This window comes from Phoxinus phoxinus (genome assembly GCF_949152265.1).
Source record: "Phoxinus phoxinus genome assembly, chromosome: 21".
NCBI classification, from domain to species: Eukaryota; Metazoa; Chordata; class Actinopteri; order Cypriniformes; family Leuciscidae; genus Phoxinus; species Phoxinus phoxinus.
The window spans coordinates 26024673-26045279 of record NC_136896.1 but is presented as its reverse complement, the minus strand read 5'-3'; the positions used below and the strand labels follow the sequence as shown (position 1 = coordinate 26045279).

At 37.3% G+C, this 20607-nt stretch overlaps 1 protein-coding gene across 5 annotated transcripts in view; it reads right to left on the bottom strand.

The window, feature by feature from the left end:
• Positions 1–19723, bottom strand: part of pcdh15b (protocadherin-related 15b) — a 191608-nt gene extending 171885 nt beyond the window's left edge. For all 5 annotated transcript variants that reach the window (XM_079596487.1, XM_079596484.1, XM_079596488.1 and 2 more), the window contains exons 1-2: positions 19598–19723; positions 7911–8025 (exon numbers count right to left, since the gene is read on the bottom strand). In XM_079596487.1, coding sequence (XP_079452613.1) covers positions 7911–8007 — 97 coding nt within the window. In that variant the 5' untranslated portion in view covers positions 8008–8025; positions 19598–19723. The remainder of the gene's footprint in view (positions 1–7910; positions 8026–19597) is intronic.
• Between the last annotated feature and the right edge of the window lie 884 nt (positions 19724–20607).

Sequence of the window (20607 nt, the reverse complement as noted above, 5' to 3'; positions counted from 1 at the left end):
CATCTAATCATATTCTTTTAATTATCCCGAGGAAGAATACGTTCCGCTTTTGGTTTTGCTACTCCAAATGATTAGAATGTGCTACGAAAGTCATTAAAATTATATATTTCAGGTTTATCATAATTTATCAGTATGCTGTTTTAATGTGATACAAAGGATATCAACCTCTAAATTGTTAATTAAAGATTGTCATAATACCTGGTGACAGAGTCATATTTTCATTTAAATATACACTTTTATTTTTGCCTTTACCGAAACCGAAAACACTGTAATATCTAAACTTAAAGCTACACTGTGTAGGAATTACTCCCATCTAGCGGTAAAATTGTATAGGACTACCAACTGAAAATTCTTTCTAGCCCCTCCCATTCCGAGGGCGTTTTAACTCCTACGGTGGCCGTATTATTTCAAATCTGCCGGCAGTCGCGAGTATTCTCCCGCTCGCATTTGTCCCGGTGCCACTGAGTGTAAAAACGCGAAAGGCGAAGCTTGAATTTGCAGGTATGTCCCTCTTTGACTAATGTATTTTCAAGATGGAGGCGCAACATGGCTTCCTCCATTCGAGTGACTCACTCGTTTTAGAAGTAATTATACATTAATGAGCACATATCATTTTGAAAGAACCAAGTGTTTTTTGCTAAGAATCAACTTAAAAAATTGCACAGTGAAGCTTTAACACCATATTTACCATTTCCCTCTATGTATAAAATGTAAATAAACATTAAAAGCATGCATGAAACCTTAGCACATAAAATCTTTCATGACGCATCTGAGACTGCTCTGATCTAACAGGTTTAATTACTCATGCTGTGATTACAGAAGTCAACCAAACTCGTTGCTGATTGAATCATCGTATTGATCATCATACATGTGACAGACACTCTCTTGGTTTTTAATGGCGGGAATGGTTTTCTTTGAAGAAACATCTTAAAGAAGCTAATTACTGTACATGTGGCTGACAGCATGGATTAAAGCTGTTTGAATTTAACCATTTTATTTTTTATTTTGGTGGGAAAAATAAGGTGGGAGTTTTTTTTTTTTTTTACACAAGCAAAATTATCTGCCAATTGGGTAAGAAAAAATATCTTAATTCAAACGGAAACATGGTTGATTCTCTTAACCTATTGGCAGATAATTTAGCTTGTTTTACTGTAAGCAAAAACTCAAATAATTTTGATTTTATTTAATTTTTTTCCAGAAAACAAGACATCATATCTTATGTCAAGACAAAAATGCTAAGTACGTTTTTTTTTTTTTTTTTTTTTTGCAGTGTGTAGTCTGTCTGAATAACTGATTATGTATCATTAATCTGGAGTGTTTTGTTTGTGAAAGTTGTACAGAAGGTAGTATGACATATTAGTTTAGGTTTGTTTATGGAATTTATGTTTATGGAATTTAAAATCTTGATAGCAAAATAGACAATTTAACAAAACAAAAAATGGAATGATTCCTAAAACAGTCCATCCAATTACTATAAAAGATTGCTGTTCTAGACTATAAATGAATTATAGTGAATTTGTTGAGTATTTTCCAATTTTATAACAGAATACAATTCTAGGATGGATGGATGGACGGATGGATGGATACTTCTTTTACCAGGTCATTTTGTTCACTGGCCCCTGAGCATCCTGCATTTTCTGAAAGTGACCCCTGAGCTGTGCAATTTGAGTATCTGTGGTATATGGTTTTACTGCCCCAGGGTTTCGATGAAGAATCTCTAGAAAAATAAAAGCACAGTGCAGTGCAGGAATGACATCCACGTCAACACACTGCAGCACATGGCTGGTTGTCCAGCGGGACACATCCATCACAGCTAAGGTCAAAGTTCTGAACTTCTACCTTCTGAGTGGGACGGATGTCTCCACGGGGAGCCATTCACTACTGTCTGCTGATCGGTCCTTTTCACGTCTCCTATACATCAATCTGCCCTTGTGCTTACAGTAAGTCACGACTCTTGCCAGAAAATAAGTGTGAAGATAAGAACACTCAGCAAAAAAACTTCCAATCAATTTAATTTGTTTTGAATTTGAAAGTACAAAAGTTTGCAAGAGTGTTTTATAATTTTAATTGAAACTGTTCTGGGTGTTAATGAATGCCAGGACGCAATGATTGGAAGGAAGACGAGGGGGGAATTGCAGTGATGGCACACGTATAATAACCGGCTGGTTTTTGCTCATTATGTATCCCATAAATTTAATCCACAAGCCAAATTTACTTTAAATTACTTTTAAGTCTTTATATGAGGACTGACCTCTTTTGAGTGGAGAAATCATCATCAACTGCAATGGGTCTGCAGTGTATTATGCATTATGAACAGCTCTGACCTGATACAATATAAGCATGTTGACTCACACCGAGTGGTGTCCCTGAAGGGAAACATTATTGCAATTCTAATGACCACTGAAATGTTTAGCAATGAAGCATGTCTGAGCTGCGAATTCATACAGCCTGATGAAAAATGGATGAGATTATATTTCTTGGAATGAATCTCGGCCTTGTCCTTAGTTAGCATTCAGTAGACACCGTTACCTAGCTGACCTACTCTGGCAGAACCATGTCCCGGAATGGAGAGGGTGCATCTGAGACTTCGGGGGTGAAAGACAAACCGCCTGGGAAGCTGGACCGCCGAACTCTAGTGGTCATGGTTCAAGTGAGAATGGAGCTCACGAGGCCAACTCCACTATCAACTTTAGCCTGGTAGTCTAATTGTATTCTCGCACACTGCAATATGGGAAGTGTCAGCTGTTCGGTTCAAGTCCGCAGGGGTAAGAATCCACCAGAGAACATACAATATCTAATAGTATCAAAACTTAGTGGAGCAAAAGGACAAGGTTTAGCTGGTTAGCATGGGCCAGTTAGCAGCTACAGTACAACTACACATACTGTTCTAAAAAAGGGTTTTCTCAATGGACAATTATAAATAATATATCAGGCAAGCTACTGCCATCGAGATGAATGGGAATGCTTAGGGATAGCTCTCTCTAGACCTCCATGTAAACGACAGGAACCTCAGCAGAGACAGTTTGAGAGATAAAGTCAGTGACAAGAAGAGTCTCACAGTAAATGATCCTCTCGGTTGGTTTTGTCTTAAAGCTGCCATCAAACTGAATGAGTTGTGGCGTCTATTGGAATGCAGCTCCATTTTACTTAAGCAACAAAGAACAGCAAAAGCTGTGGCCCTGTTTACACCTGGTATTAAGAAGCATTTTTGTCAATACGATCACAAGTGGACAACGCTTAATACAGGTGTAAACGGGTTATAAAACGTCAAAAACACATTCGACCGGTTTGCTTTCGTAGTGTAAATGCTTGTGTGGTCGAATGTGTTCAAACAGCCACAAAAGACCGCCTGCTGTCCGCCTACTGACTTAATGCGGAAACATTATAGGAAGCGCTCTAGACGGGATTCAAAATTTGTCGGCTGAAGACCTAAGTTTGGTTTGAAGACGTAAAACGTACCATGCGCAATGTTTCCTCAACATTCCTGATTTCGAACATGCACTCATTGAGTTCGCCGTGGTCTTGCGGCTATCAGAGCAGAAACGAAAGCTTTGTTTTTTTTTCTTCATGCCCTGTTGCATTCATATGGAATTTATGTGAGCTTATTTCGTCAATTAGATCGAAAGATCTGAAAAAGCCCATACATTTACCCACCCATACACTGTCCCCTCAAATAAATCAGAACTGAAGTGGGCGAAAGTGGACAAAAGAGACGGATTACGCAATGTGAGACAGACAGAAGAGACAGAATGTGTCTCCCTCGTCTACTTGAGATCTGATCGACCAAATTACCAGGTGTAAACAGGGTCTGTAAAATCTCCCAAAATGTAAGGTATATTACCTTATACTTTGAGAAACATGGTAGATCTTACAGACCTTGTTTACACCTGGTATTTTGGTTGATTGGTTCACAAGTATATATATATATATACTAGAGGATCCCCTCTCAACAAGTTTCTGGAAAATACAGTACTGGATGTCGGCTCTATATCTCACCATAAACTGTCGCAGTTTTTGCTGAGAATGAATCAGTGGTTATAAACAGGACTTGACAAACTTTTTTTTCTTCACCAGCCACTGTGGCAATGTTTTCCAAAGTTACTAGCAATTTAAAAGTTACTATCAATAGTTTTCTCATGCTGAGATTTTAACAGATGTATGTGTGTGTGTAAGAAAATATAATATATGGTGTTAAAAAAAATTACACAGCGGTTCCCATTTTTTATGTTTTTATTTGAGCTCCACAAGATGAAGCATGTTAAAGCTAGGAACACTCTCTTGCCATTTACTGTCACTGTCAGGAACTATTTTGTTTTAGCAGAAGGATAGCATTTAATGAATTTACTTCAAAAAAGTAACATATAATATACATTTTTGGTTTTGTGTGGTAACCACATTATAAAAGCAATAAAGTACCAGAGGCATGCTGTATTGTGAATAAGTCATGGCTGAATGGCTGTTTGTGCGTATTTGATTGTTTAAGTGCAGTGAAAAAAATATCTCAATTTAGTACTGAGAGGTGGCTTCATGTGCACTTTGGATGTGAGCACAGAATCTGCGGGAATGAATAAAATTATGTGCAATACGTGCAATCCCAGGCCGAAATTCAAGCCATGCAACACCAACAAAATTTAACGGGAGGAAATGAAATGAATTAATGAGAGGAGGCGGGTTTGTGTGCAACTCGCTGTCAGAGAGATGAGAGCGAGAAAGAGCAGCTGGTATGGTGTATCTGTTCTACGGAAAAAAATAAGTATTGGAAGCGTTTTAGATATTTAAGTATTGATATGTATCATAAAACACTACATTGCACTTAGTTTATTATTTCAGATGCCTTTTTAAAAGACTACAATTGTAAAGTGTATATATTATATATAAAAGGAGAGGCTGCGTTACACACCACTGCTGAAATACACATGCATTTGGCAGGTTGGCGGTACTAACAAGCCCTGTGTGTTAATATGCATGCAAGACATAATAACTGCAGAACATTAAGTGAACTTTAAGGCTAATTTGAGTGATTCAGCATCTGAAAATGTATAGGTATTATATGCAGACTGACAATAAGAGAAAGATTGGAATCGATAACATTGGAAGAAGGTGAGAGCACTCATGAGCATTAAGGTCAAACTCAATAAATCATGCTAACATGTTCATATCTCTACGGTTTCTTTTAAAAAATCAATTTACAAAAGTTTCCACACTGGAAAAAGGTGGAGCCAATAAATCAATGTTCCGTCTAGAATATACTTTATCTTCATTAAACCTGGAGGTCAAATGCAAATTAAGTCTTCAACCCAGACAGACGTACTGTAGGTTAAATGTGTGGCTTGGTGAAACACTATATGGACAATTCCAGTTCTAGTTAGGCTTTTCAATCATATATGTGAGGACAAAGAGTAAATCATTTCTATATGGACTTTGTGCAAAGAGGAAAATGTCATCCTGGAACAGAAAAATAACCCCTGTTGCCATAAAGTTGGCAACCCATAATTCTCCAGAATGTCACTGCTTGGTGTAGCATTAAGATTTCAAAAATCATACAGCTTCTAAAACCACCAAGGGAGAAGTCAGACTATTTACCTTATAGTTACTTTCAGTTTGAACTAGATCGAACTGTTTATATGGGAGTTCATTTAGCATTCAGCTATTACAGAACTGAAAGTTTAATGGAGGTTGCAGCCATCAATGAAAAATGACCAAAATTCTCATACAAAGCTGTTTATGATTTCAGAAAACTTGAATATAACTCACACATTATTATACTACTTGTGTGTATGTCTGTCATTTTTGGGTCTTAATGGCTAATGGTAACTATAAACTACTATTGAATAGAGCTATGTGAGAAACTTTTGTGTTAAATAAATGGGAAAATATATATTTTTGGGTTAACCATTTAGTTAATACTCTAGGTAAAACAAAACATATATAATTGTCTCCAACAATAACATATAGAGTGTGTTCAGGAGAAATCAGATCAACAGAGTTCCTCTGATTTCATATCAATGTGACATTATGCTTAGTGCGCGTGAGAAGAAAATCTAGTTGCGTTTAGACAAGCTGGAGATGCATTGTGCAAATTTTCTACATCACAATCTGCATGAAATTAGCATCTATCTTACTGTCATGCCAAGTCATTATGGTTTCTGCAGAGGCGAAAGTTTTCTACTAGCAATGCATATGAAACCGTGACTATGCGAAAAACAAACTGTGTAACATTGTATCAGTGAATATATGTGAATATAAAATCATGTTTATTACATTTTGAGCACTTTTATTTCTCATGGTTTTTATTTATTTATTTGTTTACTTATTTTGTCACATGAAGGTCACATTAAAACTGGAATCTTTTACCATAATTTCATCATATTGCACCTTTTCAAGTGTAATTTCTGGATCGATTTTACCATTGTGCCAATCCTGAAATATGAAAATCCATCATTAAAAAATATATATATTATTCATTACGTACATATTATACACTCACTGGCCACTTTATTGGGTACAGCTTGCTAGTAACAGGTTGGACCCCCTTTTGCATTCAGAACTGCCTTAATTCTTAATGGCATAGATTCAACAAGGTGCTGGAAACATTCCTCAGAGATTTTGGTCCATATTGATTGAAATGATAGCATCACACAGTTGCTGCTACACATCCATGATGTGCATCTCATGTTCCACTACATCCAAAGGTGCTCTGCTGAATTGAGATCTGGTGACTGTGGAGGCCATTTGAGTATAGTAAACTCATTGACATTTTCAAGAAACAAGTTTTGTGAAAAGTTTTGTGACATGATGCGTTATTCTGCTAGAAGTAGCCATCAGAAGATGGGTGCACAGTAGACATAAAGGGATGGATATGGTCAGCAACAATACTCAGGTAGGCTGTAGCATTTAAATGATGCTCAATTGTTACCAAGTGTGCCAAGAAAATATCTCACACACCATTACACCACCAGCAGCAGCCTGAACCGTTGATACAAGGGAGGATGGATTCATGCATTTATGTTGTCTACGCCAAATTCTGACCCTACCATCTGAATGTCACAGCGGAAACTGAGACTCATCAGACCAGGCAAGTTTTTCCAATCTGCAATTGCCCAATTTTGGTGAGCCTGTGTGAATTGTAGCCTCAGTTTCCTGGCACCGGTGGTCTTCTGCTGCTGTAGTCCATCTGCTTCAGGGTTCGAAGTGTTGTGCGTTCAGAGATGCTCTTCTGCAGATCTTGGTTAAAAAGTGGTTATTTGAGTTACTGTTGCCTTTCTATCAGCTCGAACCAGTCTGGCCATTCTCCTCTAACCTCTCCTCTGATTCTCCTCCTATTAACAAGGCATTTTTGCCCACAGAACTGCCGCTCACTGGATATTTTCTCTTTTTCTGACCATTCTCTGTGAACCCTAAAGATGGTTGTTTCATGACAATCCGAGTAGATCAGTAGTTTCTGAAATACTCAAACTAGCCCGTCTGGCACCAACAACCACGCCACATTCAAAGTCACTTAAATCACATGTCTTCCTCATTCTGATGCTCAGTTTGAACTTCAGCAGATCGTCTTGACCATGTCTACATACCTAAATGCATTGAGATGCTGCCATGTGATCTCATTTCTCTCACATTGTATGCCATCTTAGATATTTTTTTTGACTGAGCTTGAAGCGAAGCATTCTTTGATTTTCTTCTTCTTTTCGAAGTTTGGTTATAAGATTGGTTATCTCACAAGACAGCATAATCACGCTGCCTACGTTTCAGAACATCAGGAGTGTGCCTGTGTATGTGGGCAGCTCGCCAGCTTATGAAACAGAACTTATGAGTTTTGGAAAACACAGATATCATCATCTAAATTAAATTGCTCAGAAGCAGGAATACTGGAGATGCAAGAATTTGAGGAAACTTCACAATGAAGAACTTACCTTCTGAATCTTGAGAATAGCTAGCAGCAGTGAGCAGAAGAACGCCAATGCCTATTCCCAACCACTTATAGAGCCACGACCTCTGGCGCATCTTCATGTATTACAGCATGCTCACCTGCCAACATAAAGAGACAGATTACGATCTCCTCTATGGCTGGAGTGCTTCTTTCGCATACATGAGTTGCATAATGGCGCACCATTTAAGATGCATGAGTCATAAGTCGTATAATTGGTATCCTTTAAATACGGTGCATTTCATAACAGACCTCAGGGGGATTCGGATGCCAAGTGACCGTTTGATTTTCATCTCTTTGAAAAAATTATTTACCATTTCCCATAAAAAGCAATCCCAAGACTTTGAAGTTTACTCAAAGAACGTTCTAATTAATTCTGGCATCAAAACAGACAATGAAGCAGGCTGAGTCAATTTCCCCACCATAATTACTCGAGTCATTTTACATCATAAAAATAATAGAGAGTTTGGCTTTGGGGATGTTGCATCAAACTGAAATCCTCTGTAATGACAGCGGGCAGGACGCATTTGCTGCACATATAACCTTTTCCTTTGAAGTGAGCAGAGAGATAGATAGTGTTCTCCATGTGAGAGATATAACAATCCACAGCAAAGTGCAGCTTTGAAGTCTGCAACATGTCTAAGGGGTCAAACAACTCCTTCCTGGAAAAGACTCAAAAACCAACCTGCCTTGACAGGTCTGGATGCAAGGGAAAGATAAGCTTTGGTCCGAAGTCAATTTATTTATACTATATCAGAAGTCAGAAGTGATTCTTACAATGATACAAGTCTGTAACATCTGAAAGAATTTAGATAATGCAAACAGATCAATAGTCATTATTTAGATAAGGCTTTAATGAATGACAACAGTGCTCAACAATACTGATATTGAGACATGGGACAAAATGGTGCCCTAATTTGAGATCATTACTTTTGAAAATATCACTTCCATTTTGACAATGTTCTAAACAAGTTTACACTTTCACTTTAGTATGTCTTTGTTTTATCAAAAGGAAATGTGTTTTTTTTATTATTGTATCCCCCTGTTTTACAAAGTTTCACAGCTGTGTTATTGCTCTTTGTAAAAAACATAATATAGAGTATTTAGGATTGATTTTTTTTTTTTTTTTACTATAAATCAGTAAGCTCCTCTTCCTGTCATTCCAACAAAGTGGTGTAGGGATGACGAATGCTTTTAGGCCAAAACCTGTAAATGAGTTTAGAACCTCCTGTTCTATCATACTGAAGTCAATGGGTTTTGTTTAAAGGGTTTTGGTTCAATGCCTGAAATAAGATCTGTGGTTAACACAAGCTCAAGATATTTTCACGTTTTATTCTATTATACAACATACTTCAGTATTAACCCCCTTGTGATTTTTAAGCTTAACTTAAAATCCCCCGGTATTCAAAACTGTATCCCTTAAAATCGCATCTTCGATCACCAACATGACATATATAAACGTTTTTCCCTTGAAAAAAAAATTATCTAAAAAGCTTTTTAAAAGTTTGGATGGCAGTGTTGACATCATGATTGTGCCCAACCTTTAACCTTGTGTGATTTTGTGTGTTATTAAATATTTTATAAATATTTAAACTTTAATAGCTATTTAATATCTAATAAAAATAATACATATTTAATAAAGAAACATGTGTAGAGCATTACAAATGAGTTCTGCAGGTATATAATATGGGTATGGAAGCTTGTTTCCGCCACAGAATAAAACATTTTAAAAGATAATTTGAATAATTTTATCTCACAATCGCAAATGTACATCTCGCAATTCTGACTTTATTTCTCAGAATTGCGTGATATAAAGTCGCAATTGTGTTATAAAGTCAGAATTGTGTGATATAAAGTAGCAATTGCGTTTGCGTGTTATAAAGTCAGAATGTAAACTCGGTGATGGAAAAAAAGTCAGATTTGAGAGATAAAAAACTTTTTTAGTTTCTCTTCTTCATTCTGTGTCGGAAACAAGCTTCCATATATGGGTCTGCTAATAAGCAAGGGGGAAAAAATGAACTTGGTTGCCAAAAACATAATTGCAATTTTTCTTTCTGTGCCCTATTTTTGTCCCAGTACTCAGAATCAGTGACATAAAATAAATCATTAGACGTCATTGACAGATATACAGCATGAATGGAAATAAGTTCATTTGCAAATATAAACTACTGACATGAGCTGAATGCACATCAGCTGAGTACAAGCTTGGCATCTGTAATACAATCTAGACAGATTCCTTTCGGGTATCAGGACATGGCTTTGCAAAACGTACAGGGGCTATTTTGAAAAAGTAATAGCAACAAAAATATAACTTGTTGTGATCCAGACATCAAATCAAAACAGCAAATCCAAAGATACTTGACTGAAAGATCCAATGCAGAGAGAAAAAGAGACAACCATACAGAGAGAGAGAGAAGGGGAGACTTTCAAGCCTTTCGAATTGTACTACATCAAAACCCTCAACACCGGAGTCGATCATTGCACTGCCATGCTCCCTGACTATCATTATGAATGGTCTTTGTTCTTTCAAACTGAAAGAGTCTTTGGAGACATGAATGTAATTTCATCCTCTGTTGTCAGGTCGGAAGCAGCATATCTCTCCCTTGTGTTCCTCAATACAAAGGTCTTCCTCAGGACAATCAATGAGAGATGCTTCAGCGCTACGCTGTGAGAATGCAACGAATTGACGGCAGACACAATATGTCAAGGGGCGAGTTCTAGAAATGCGTTTCCTTCGAAATTTCTGTTTTTTGTTTGGTTTCGAGAAATTTGATGAAACTGAGTGCAGGCTTTTGTGTGCAATAAGACTGTGAGCCTCCAATAAGCTAATGGTCTAGAACAGCGCTCTCTAGTTCAACCCTAATCTTTCAGAGTAACTGAGACAACACCTGCTTGACTGTGTAAAAGCTTATCAGAGACACAATTTCACAAAGAGGGGCTGAACATATGCTGCCTTCCAATCACGTCAGAATCCTTGCATTTATGAGATGAGTGCACATGAGTGCCACCAGTTGCCACCAGGCAAACTTTATTCACAGTTGTCCTCAATCGCTTTGGCTCAATTCTCAAACAATAATTTCAAAGATCTCTGAATGTGATGTGTTTCTTGTTCACATCAGATTTGAATTTCTCATTGATTTTGCACATGTGAGCAAATTTCAGTACAATAATTGCACAATGACTTACTTGTGAGTTATTTGTTATTTCTCATTAAAACTGTCCAACTCTTCACAACCTCTAAACATTCTTTCATCGAAAATTGTCAAAATGGTCCATTCAGGTCACAAAATCTGTTAGACATGCTATATCCCATACATAGTTATGACATGGAATGTTTGCTAAATTGGCAAATGGCCTGTTGTTGTAATGAAACAGGAAACACAATCGTATCAATCAACCAATCAAGAGCAATATGACGATATGAAAGAAGATGTATGTTGGAGAAAGACGTAATAGGGTGTGTTTAAATGAACAAGCAAATAAGAATTTTCCATTTACAATTTTTTTGCAAAAAAAATAAATGTACTCTATAAATGTCCAGTTTCTTCTTGTGTACTGCAGTATTGACCTTTCAGTCAAATTGTACCTACTGTCTGGATCTGGATCTAAAACGCTCAGTGTGATCCATAAGAGCATTCAGCTAAACAAAAGTGGCATTCTACTTTACTGACACAATAAGTTTTGAAGCATAAATGTAATGTTCTGTGCGAGTTACTACGTTTTGCAGACATGCAATAGAGTTCAGATGTTCCAGCAAACAGTTGTGACAATTGAACAAGTGGGTGGATAGATGGATGGATGGATGGATCCAATTTTTTTAATTCCTAGCAACAAGCAAGACAAAGCGTGTAAACACTTTCAGTAAAGAACTGTGTGTAATGCTAAAATCAGCCCGTCTCAATGCTGAACTGAGTGGGCTGGGATTCTGACAGAGATCAGTAAGGTAATGGGCCACACTGAACTTGTCAACATAGGTAATCCATTACACTCCTCTCTGTTTCACTGACTGTGGAACAGTACACCATTACTTCAGCCACACGCCGGCTAGAAAACAACGGTCAGGACATAATGAGGCAGGGGCGAAATGCAGTGTGATGGAACTGCAGGAGGCAGTGATTTATTCTGCCATGAGGAAATAATTAGCATACTGTTCAACCACTGTTGACAACGCTAGATAGCTTTGCTTAGTTACATGTATACAATGGACAGTTCATAAAGAAAAATATATCTTTGTAACATTAAACACATCCTTGCTGAATAAAATGTTTTTGTTGTTGTTGTTGCTGTTGTTGGTTTATTAAATCTCACCTTTTGAACCTTTTTTTTAACATTGATAATAATTGGAAATGTTTCTTGAGCACCAAGTCAGCATATCAGAATGATTTTTAAGGATCATATGACACTGAAGACTACCGTAACGGCTGCTGAAAATTCAGCTTTGCCATGAGAGGAATAAATTACATTTTATAATATATTCAGATAGAAAAGAAATTGTAATTTTAATAATATTTCACAATATTACTGTTTTCACTGTATTTTTTTTATCAGGTAAATGCAGCCTTGGTGTGAGCATGAGACTTCTTTCAAAAATATGAAATATATAATCTTAATTGTTCCAAACTTTTGACCAATATAGTAGTGGCCAAATGTGATGTCTGAAGGGAATATTTTTTTATTTGGGGAAGTTTGATTGAAACTAAATGTGTGAAAGAAAAAAAAAGTTTTTAAATATTCTAAATATGAGGGAAGTACAACACTAAACTTGGTTAAGGCATTTATCTGACAAAATTATTTGTCAAAACAAACAAACAAACACACACACACACACACACACACATACACACACACAATCTTGTCTTCTGTTATTTTTAACATGAAAACGTTCTGAATAATATTCACGCAGCTCTTTTTCACATGTTCACAGTGACCATGACTTTCAGACTTTTAAAATAATTAATTTTTGGATGAACAGTTCCTGAAAGGCCTGATCTTGCCAAGGGTGTTTTACTGTCCATTAGGAGAGTGGCTGAAATCAATCATCTTTCATTATCTCTGGTGTGAGGTAATCAGGCAGTGTGTATTCTTAGAGAGAGGGACGTCATCTGCCACGGCAAATGAACAAAAATAAGTCTTTCCTCTGGCTCATGACTTATTCTCACTAATGTCTATTTGCCTTGTGACGAGTGACGCTTCTTGCGCTGACATCCTCTTTGAAGTAAAACTGTTTAGCCTATATATGAATGAGGATAAATTATTAACGGGGTTTATACACATTTGGTGACTATTTCCTGTCATTCAAAAACACAAGAACCTACGAGTTACTGGCTCTGAGATGAGCAATTGTAATGTGGGTTAAAAAAAAAAGGAATCAAATGAATTGAGTTTGCCACAAAAGAACGTTTATGGTCAAATGATTGACTTTTTTCCCTTCTGTGATCAATAGTGTAAAATAAGCAGGGTATGTGCACCAGTGTGTGTCCCTCAAACACAAGCTGAATTGATTCTTTCCTCGCTTCATTCTGTTCCTGAAAGTATTCATAAGGTAATTTCCACAGATGTTTCAGTTCAGCATGCTAAAATGAAGGATGAAATGGGAAAATTATGAAATTGGCTTCAAACGGACTCCTTTTCCATAACAGTATTAAGCAAACTAAACAGGTCACTAATGCAAATCTAAATTCCCCGCATAATAAACATTGGGAAAACACATCTTGGTAAACTAATGGAGGCGTGTAATCTCCAATCTCATCCGTTTTTTTTTTTGTTTTTTTTACTGATAACTGATGTAGTTACTGCTTATCTAAGAGAGACATTATTAACCATTCCTACAAAAGACCATAATCAATCATGCTGATTCATTATATCAGTGCGCATGGAGAGAAAGACAGACTTTAATTTGTACATCCTTTTCAGCAAAAAAAAAAAAAACATGCGCATGGGTTTATGACTTATTATATTTGGATGTAACCCAGACAAACAACTGTGTAATAATGCATGCAACGGATTTAAAGATGCATCCGAGCACATTATCAGTAAATTAAAGCAATATTTCACTTAAAAATTCAAAAATCTGTCATTATTATTTACTTACTCTCATGCTGTCATTGATGCAAAGCACCATTGGCTCCACGTGTGTATGCCATTTTGAAATGCAGAATGACAATAATATTTTCATGGTAAGAGTTTTGGTAACACACTACAATATGGTTCCATTTGTTAACTTCTAGTTGCATTAACTAGAATAACAGTAAAATACAGGTTACAGCACCAGTTTGGAACGCCATGAAAGAAATTCACCAAAATGAAAATTCAGTCATTAGTTACTCACCGCGATGATCCAAAAACATAAGTCTGTTGATTCATCTTTGAAACACAAATAAAGATATTTTAAATGAAACCTGATAGATTTCAAGCCCTCCATTCAAAGTCCATTCCACCAAAACGTTCACGATTCAATAAGAGATCCTAAAAGACACGTATGAATCGAGCGGTTTAATCCGACTGCAATGTCGCCTGAATAGGCACAAACACATATGAACAGATCTAATTTAGGCTTCTATTCAAATGTAAACAATGATCAGTGAACATTCATTGAGCACATCAGCAGATCAACAGAAGCTCAAATATTCTAGCTTGACAAGCAAGCAAGGTTGAGCTTCAGTTGACTGTATTTGATGAGCTCTATGTCTGTGTGTTGATATGTGTTCATTTGTGTTTCAAAGATGAAGAAAAATCTTATGAGTTTGGAAGAACATGAAGGTGAGAAACTAATGACAGGATTTTTCTTTTCTTTTTTTTTCTTTTTTTGGGGGGGGGGGTGAATTACCCCTTGAAAGTGAGTAAATAATGACAGAGTTGTCATTTTGGGGTGAACTATCTCTTGGAATGCATGTAAACAACATGGGAGATTTATTTTGAGCTTGTGACCTGCAAGGGTAGCACAGAAATGAAAAGAATCTATAAATATCAAGCTCAAATCTGACATAAAACCCACTGAACTTCTACAAGCTGGAAAGTATTTAGTCTGGAGAAAGACATGTGGTCCTCAAGCATTGACAAAATTCAGCCCAAGAGCAAATGTAAAAGCCACTGAGGGTTCTGTCAGAGGTCGACCTCCATCAGAGGGTCATAACCCTCTCACTTTTTCCCCTTCCAGGTTTTGCCAACCCCAGACGGGTCATTTCTTTCTAATGACAGGCTCACTGTATCCCACAAGCCCTCCGCGGTGCCGCCGCCTCCTCCAGCCAGTGTTTAGACCAGGTGGCAGAGTTGAATTGGAGGGACGAACGTCCCTGAGTGTCTGATTACAGAGGCCCCATTTGATGAAGGTTCTCCAGCTAAATGAGCATTTAGTATGGTTGCCTCAGAGCAGGATAAATCCTATTAGCCAATGTCTTTAATGAGACAGCCAGAGACAGAGAAACAATGATGGGCAGCCTAGCAATGAATCAACCCACGCAAAGCGCGGCGGTTGGGGAGGGTACACTGAGATATGCAGAATCACAAGCATGTAGGGCACGCTGTAGCTAAAAAGCGATGGATGCTTGGCTTTTGGCCAAATTGGCAATTTCAAAATAGCCAGTGTGAATATGTGCACTAAGAACTGATGCTGTATTGTGAGGAAATTATGCAGTAATATTCTTGTCAGTGGAGGAAATTAGGATAGGTTTGGATTAGCTCATTAACTCTTTCACCGCCATTGATGGAATTTTCTGTAATTTGTGAGACAACCCTTCCCTGCCATTGACGGAATTTTCCGTCTTTCCGTGTTTTCACTGTTACATGGTGGAAGGCACTATGACTAGAGATGCACCTATCCACTGGCCAGGGAGTGTAATCGGACGATTTTCCACATGATTGGTCCGGCCCGGTAACTATATGAAGTTCCTAAACGTAAGTTAGGGAGGAGTGAGCCAATCTAATCTTTCAATCAACAGCCTGGGTATATAAGCAGCCGCTTACCTCTCTCTAGCATCAGCTGTTCCAGTATCCCTCCTTCATCTTAGGTACCTTGCCCTTCAATTATCATATCCTACATTTAGCCACTGAGGGGGTATATTAGAGCTCGAGTTGAAGCTGCTTCATCGAGCCCCTCTTCAGTGGACAGCAAGCCAAATAAGTTTAACCTAATATCTTAAAGATTTTATAAGTGGTGCGCAAAAGCCGCCTCTCAAACAGCTTGTGAGTCCAAACTGAGTAGCTTACTGCACTTAAATTGCACACCGGCCAATTGCACACAAAATTATGTCAAAATGCCAGTATTGGTGAGTATTCAGTTAGTTACGCAAGTTATAACGCAAGTTGTGTATCAGTATATTGGATCCGTGCATAAGCTCTTAAAGTGACAGGAGTCTAAATTTTCTGCTGCTATCTGTCATGTTAATCAAAGAACAAAAGACAAAGAAAATTACTCTCTGCTGTTGACTGAATAACTTTGGTATCTACTTGTAAGCATTAATCTGAATTACATTTTTACAATGAAGACTATTGTACATTTGATTAATTAAATTTCTGTAGTATTTCTTACCTGCATATACTGTATACCCACCAGTAAAAACTTAAAGCAGTGTTTATTGCATATCTCGCTTTATTCTATATTTATTATACTCTTTATAAAAAAAAATGTTTGCATTGAAGAAAGGTCATTTTCTATTTGTGTATGTCAATTGAATTATAGTTATTTGAAAGAAAATTGGAATCGACAAAAATCGGTATCGGCAGGTCACACTTACAAAAAAATCTGAATCGGTCAAGAAAAACTCTAGCTATGACACATCTTCTGAAAGAGAGAGAATCTCAAGATCAAAACACATGCGAAGAAGCAGAACAAGCGAGAGCATAGATGCATAATGTAAAATAATGTCATCATGAACATTAAACTGGATATAAATCAAAGACTGCCAAACGTTATCAAATGAAATGTTGACGCAGGATGAGGTTTAGGACTGTGAAGCTTTGGAAGTGTTGATGGACATATACTCTATCAACCCGATTTGATCATCGTTCTGAATCCGATCCAGACGTAGTCTTTGACAAAAATGCAATTTTCTCAGCTTTTTGCTAAACATTTTTTTTTATGAAACTCACCCACATTCAAGTGTTTTTTGTTGTTGTTGTTTCATTCATTCATTCATAAATTCATTCATTCATTCATTCATTCATTCATTCATTCATTCATTCATTCATTCATTCATACATTCATTCGTTCGAAAATCATACAACAAAATCGTCTGGGGGCCACTTTTGCAAAAATTATCAAAAATGCTGGCGTTGGTAAGCAACTTTTTTTTTTAAAGCTGGCGGGGAAAGAGTTAAATACACTGAATTAAATTTACCTTATTACACTGCCTTCTAAAATGCTTGATTCTGATCTCTTATTTTGGACCAGCACTTCTTTCATGTCTTTTGTATAACACACTGAAATCTCTCTCTCTCTCTCTCTCTATCTCTCTCTCTATCTCTCTCTCTCTCTCTCTCTCTCTCTCTCTCTCTCTCTCTCTCTCTCTCTCTCTCTCTCTCTCTCTCTCTCTCTCTCTCTCTCTCTCTCGCTCTATCTCTCTCTCTCTCCCTTATTTTTCCTAAAATGTGCCATCTTGTGCCTTAGTTATTGACTGTATGTACAAGAAAATAAAATTGGAGGACTTTAGTATTATTAGTAGCTCTATGGTAATGTTGTTGGAGTGTTCAGCTTGTTGCTAGCATTGCTTTGTACACTATATAATAAACAGGAAGATTTTAAAATCTTCATTTGTCTAGGCTCAAAGCTGCTTGCTAAGAACTGCTTTTCTTCATGGAAGCTTTGCGTTTATTGAGCTAATAAAATATTTCAACTCGAATCAATATTTAGTGTATGATTATTTACTTTTGTGGCGAGCAGCCGTGTAATAAGCAGGAAAATGTACATCCAGATAATAGCTATCACAGAAAATAAACCCCTTCAGGTTGATACGAGGCTTGATAACTCTTTCTGGGTTTATTTTGTGCTGTACCAGCTGGATGTACATTATCCCTAACATATTCTTGTCACTGGAGGAAATGGGGATAAGGTTGGATTACCTCATTAAACACGTAGTGTTTAATTTACTGTAAAACCCACCAGCACATGTCTACTTCTGTAAATATTTAAAAGGGGCAAACACAGCGTCATGGTAATAGACCCACTGTGACTCACAAGCTGTTGACCTAACCTGCGGCACAGAGACAGACACCATCACAAATAACACGGGAGTTGAGGAACATGTGGTGGGGGTCAATAATTAATGAGGAAAGGAGGGGTGGACGCCATACGTGCTCCAGAAGAGGTTATCAGAAGACCAGCATCACTTTATTGTGTTCACTTGGCATTTAGTGTTCCTGCAGTTCCACATCAGCTCCTTCTTCTATGTGGTCTAACTTTGTAATTCATCACTGGTGTCAGATCACACTGACATATCTAGAGGAACACTGAGATGGGGACATTCCCCAGAGAGAAATTATATTGTTCAGAAGTTGTTATATATATGTATATGTATATATATATATATATATATATATATATATATATATATATATATATATATAGCGCTCACAAGACGCTCAGTTATAGGTTTCAAGACTCAGCTTTGTTTTTCTTTAAAAAAAATATATTTCCTTTTGGATGTAAATACAAAATAAAACAAATATGGATGCCATAGCTCATATCGTTTGATCTTGGGAGAATTTGATAAGAAATATTTGAGTTTGTATATGTATATCAGATTTGGACATTATTGAGATTATCTTTTTGGTTTCTTCTCTATTGAATGCTGGTCGATTATAATTCTGACATGATCTAGTTATGGAACAACTTAAATGTATTATGTTCTGAATGTTCTCTTCATGTGGTAATAACTAGTGTTTCTTTAAAGACTAAATCAACCAAACTACAGTAGGTTACATATACAGAAGTCATTTTTCAAGGGTCAAGTCAGGTTGAAACAGCTCCCTAAGGTTAAAACTGCACATTTTCACCCTCTTTACTGTAGACAGATCATTTTCATTAACACTAACAACATAATTCCTAACAAAAATCTAGAATGATCACCAAAACGCCATAGTTACAATTGTTACAACTGTACAACTGGAATAAGTAAATAGCCTCCATTGTCATAAAAATAAATTAAAATGAGAATATTGTTTAAACGCGATCTGATATTAATTTTATGATTTAACAATAGGCAAACTCTATTAACTATAGTAGTTATATGTTTACGATAGTAAAATGACTGGATGCAAGTCAAACTTTTCATGCGTTCGGATCTTATGTTTTAGACTGTGGTCAATGTTTGAATAAGTCTGATCAATTTCTCTTTTACTTTCGTTAAATGAATTAAACGCGGGGGCAACAGATTGCGGGAATGTGAGGCGTAATAGGATGAGCAACATACGGTAATCCGGAATCCTGTAGACACATCCCTCTTGTCAGGAAACTGTGTCAGTCACTGTATCAAAGCCACTTGCCGGTTTTCATCAATAAATCTTCTAAATGCATTTGCTAGCATGTCAACGCGTCCTGTGAGAAATTCACAACATGTCCAGACGCCGTTACGCGCCAAGAACCGAGATTCTATTCACATCACACGCAACCCGAGCCCCAAATGTGATTCAGTGCAGCCGACCCACAGAGAAATAACCCCCTCTCTTATTTCTACTCACCTCTTCATCCAACGACTTGTCAACCATCGGAATAACAATCCAAAAATCGGGTCGCTTTGCGCGCGAAGTGTCACTAACTTTCCTTGACGCGCTACTGCGCAGCGATTGAAGAAGCGCAGAAAGTCTTACCGCGTGAGTTGTAAAGCCATGCAAATCCTCCTCAGACGGCTGGAGAGTATCAGAAACTCCTCAGTGCCGAACACATCCCGAGCAGTCGGGTTTAGGAGCTCTGCTGCCCTCTGTCTTTAATTCACTCCAGAGGAAAGCGAGGATTCCCACACAGAGAGAAAATATCACGAAGTTGGGTGGCAATGCGATCTAGCCTCTGAGGTCTCATCCGTCTTAATGGCAGCCATCTATTTTGAGAGCTCAAATTGGTGAATATGCACCTGCCGTGGCGTGGGAGTAATCTTATTAGAGTGTGAAGAGCGCACAGCCACCCACATGACAGGGGAAAAAAAACACAAATGATATCTCTTTAAGATCTCAAATGCTACTACCAATGGGATTACACGGAGAACAATTGGAGTCTTCATGCTTCTCAGATTGTTCTCCTGAGAAAAAGACGAGCTTTTAAACTGTGTTCACATTAAGTCTGTAATAAAAGTCAGACATCTCAATATAATCTCAAAAATTCCCCATGAAATTCTCCAAAATGATCTGAGCTTTGCTATTCATATTATTTGCATAGTCTCTTTACATTTTGGGGTTGGGAACTTTTACATAGTATGTAACTTTTTTTTGACAACTTGTAAATAATATTGGGTATATTGATATATTTAATATTTATATTTTGGAGCTGTCGGGACGAATTTCGCGGGAAACTGCACACTTCCGTCATTACTGTGTGTGTTTCCGTAAATAAAGAATAGACTGCACGTGTGTGATGTGCGTTGTTTTTTTCCATGCATATGGTGTGGTAGTATGGTGTGGTAGTAGCTTAAAGTTTTCTGATCATCTTTTTCTTTCCTTGTAGTTTATCTATTTAGAGGTCGGGGAGTGTTGATGTC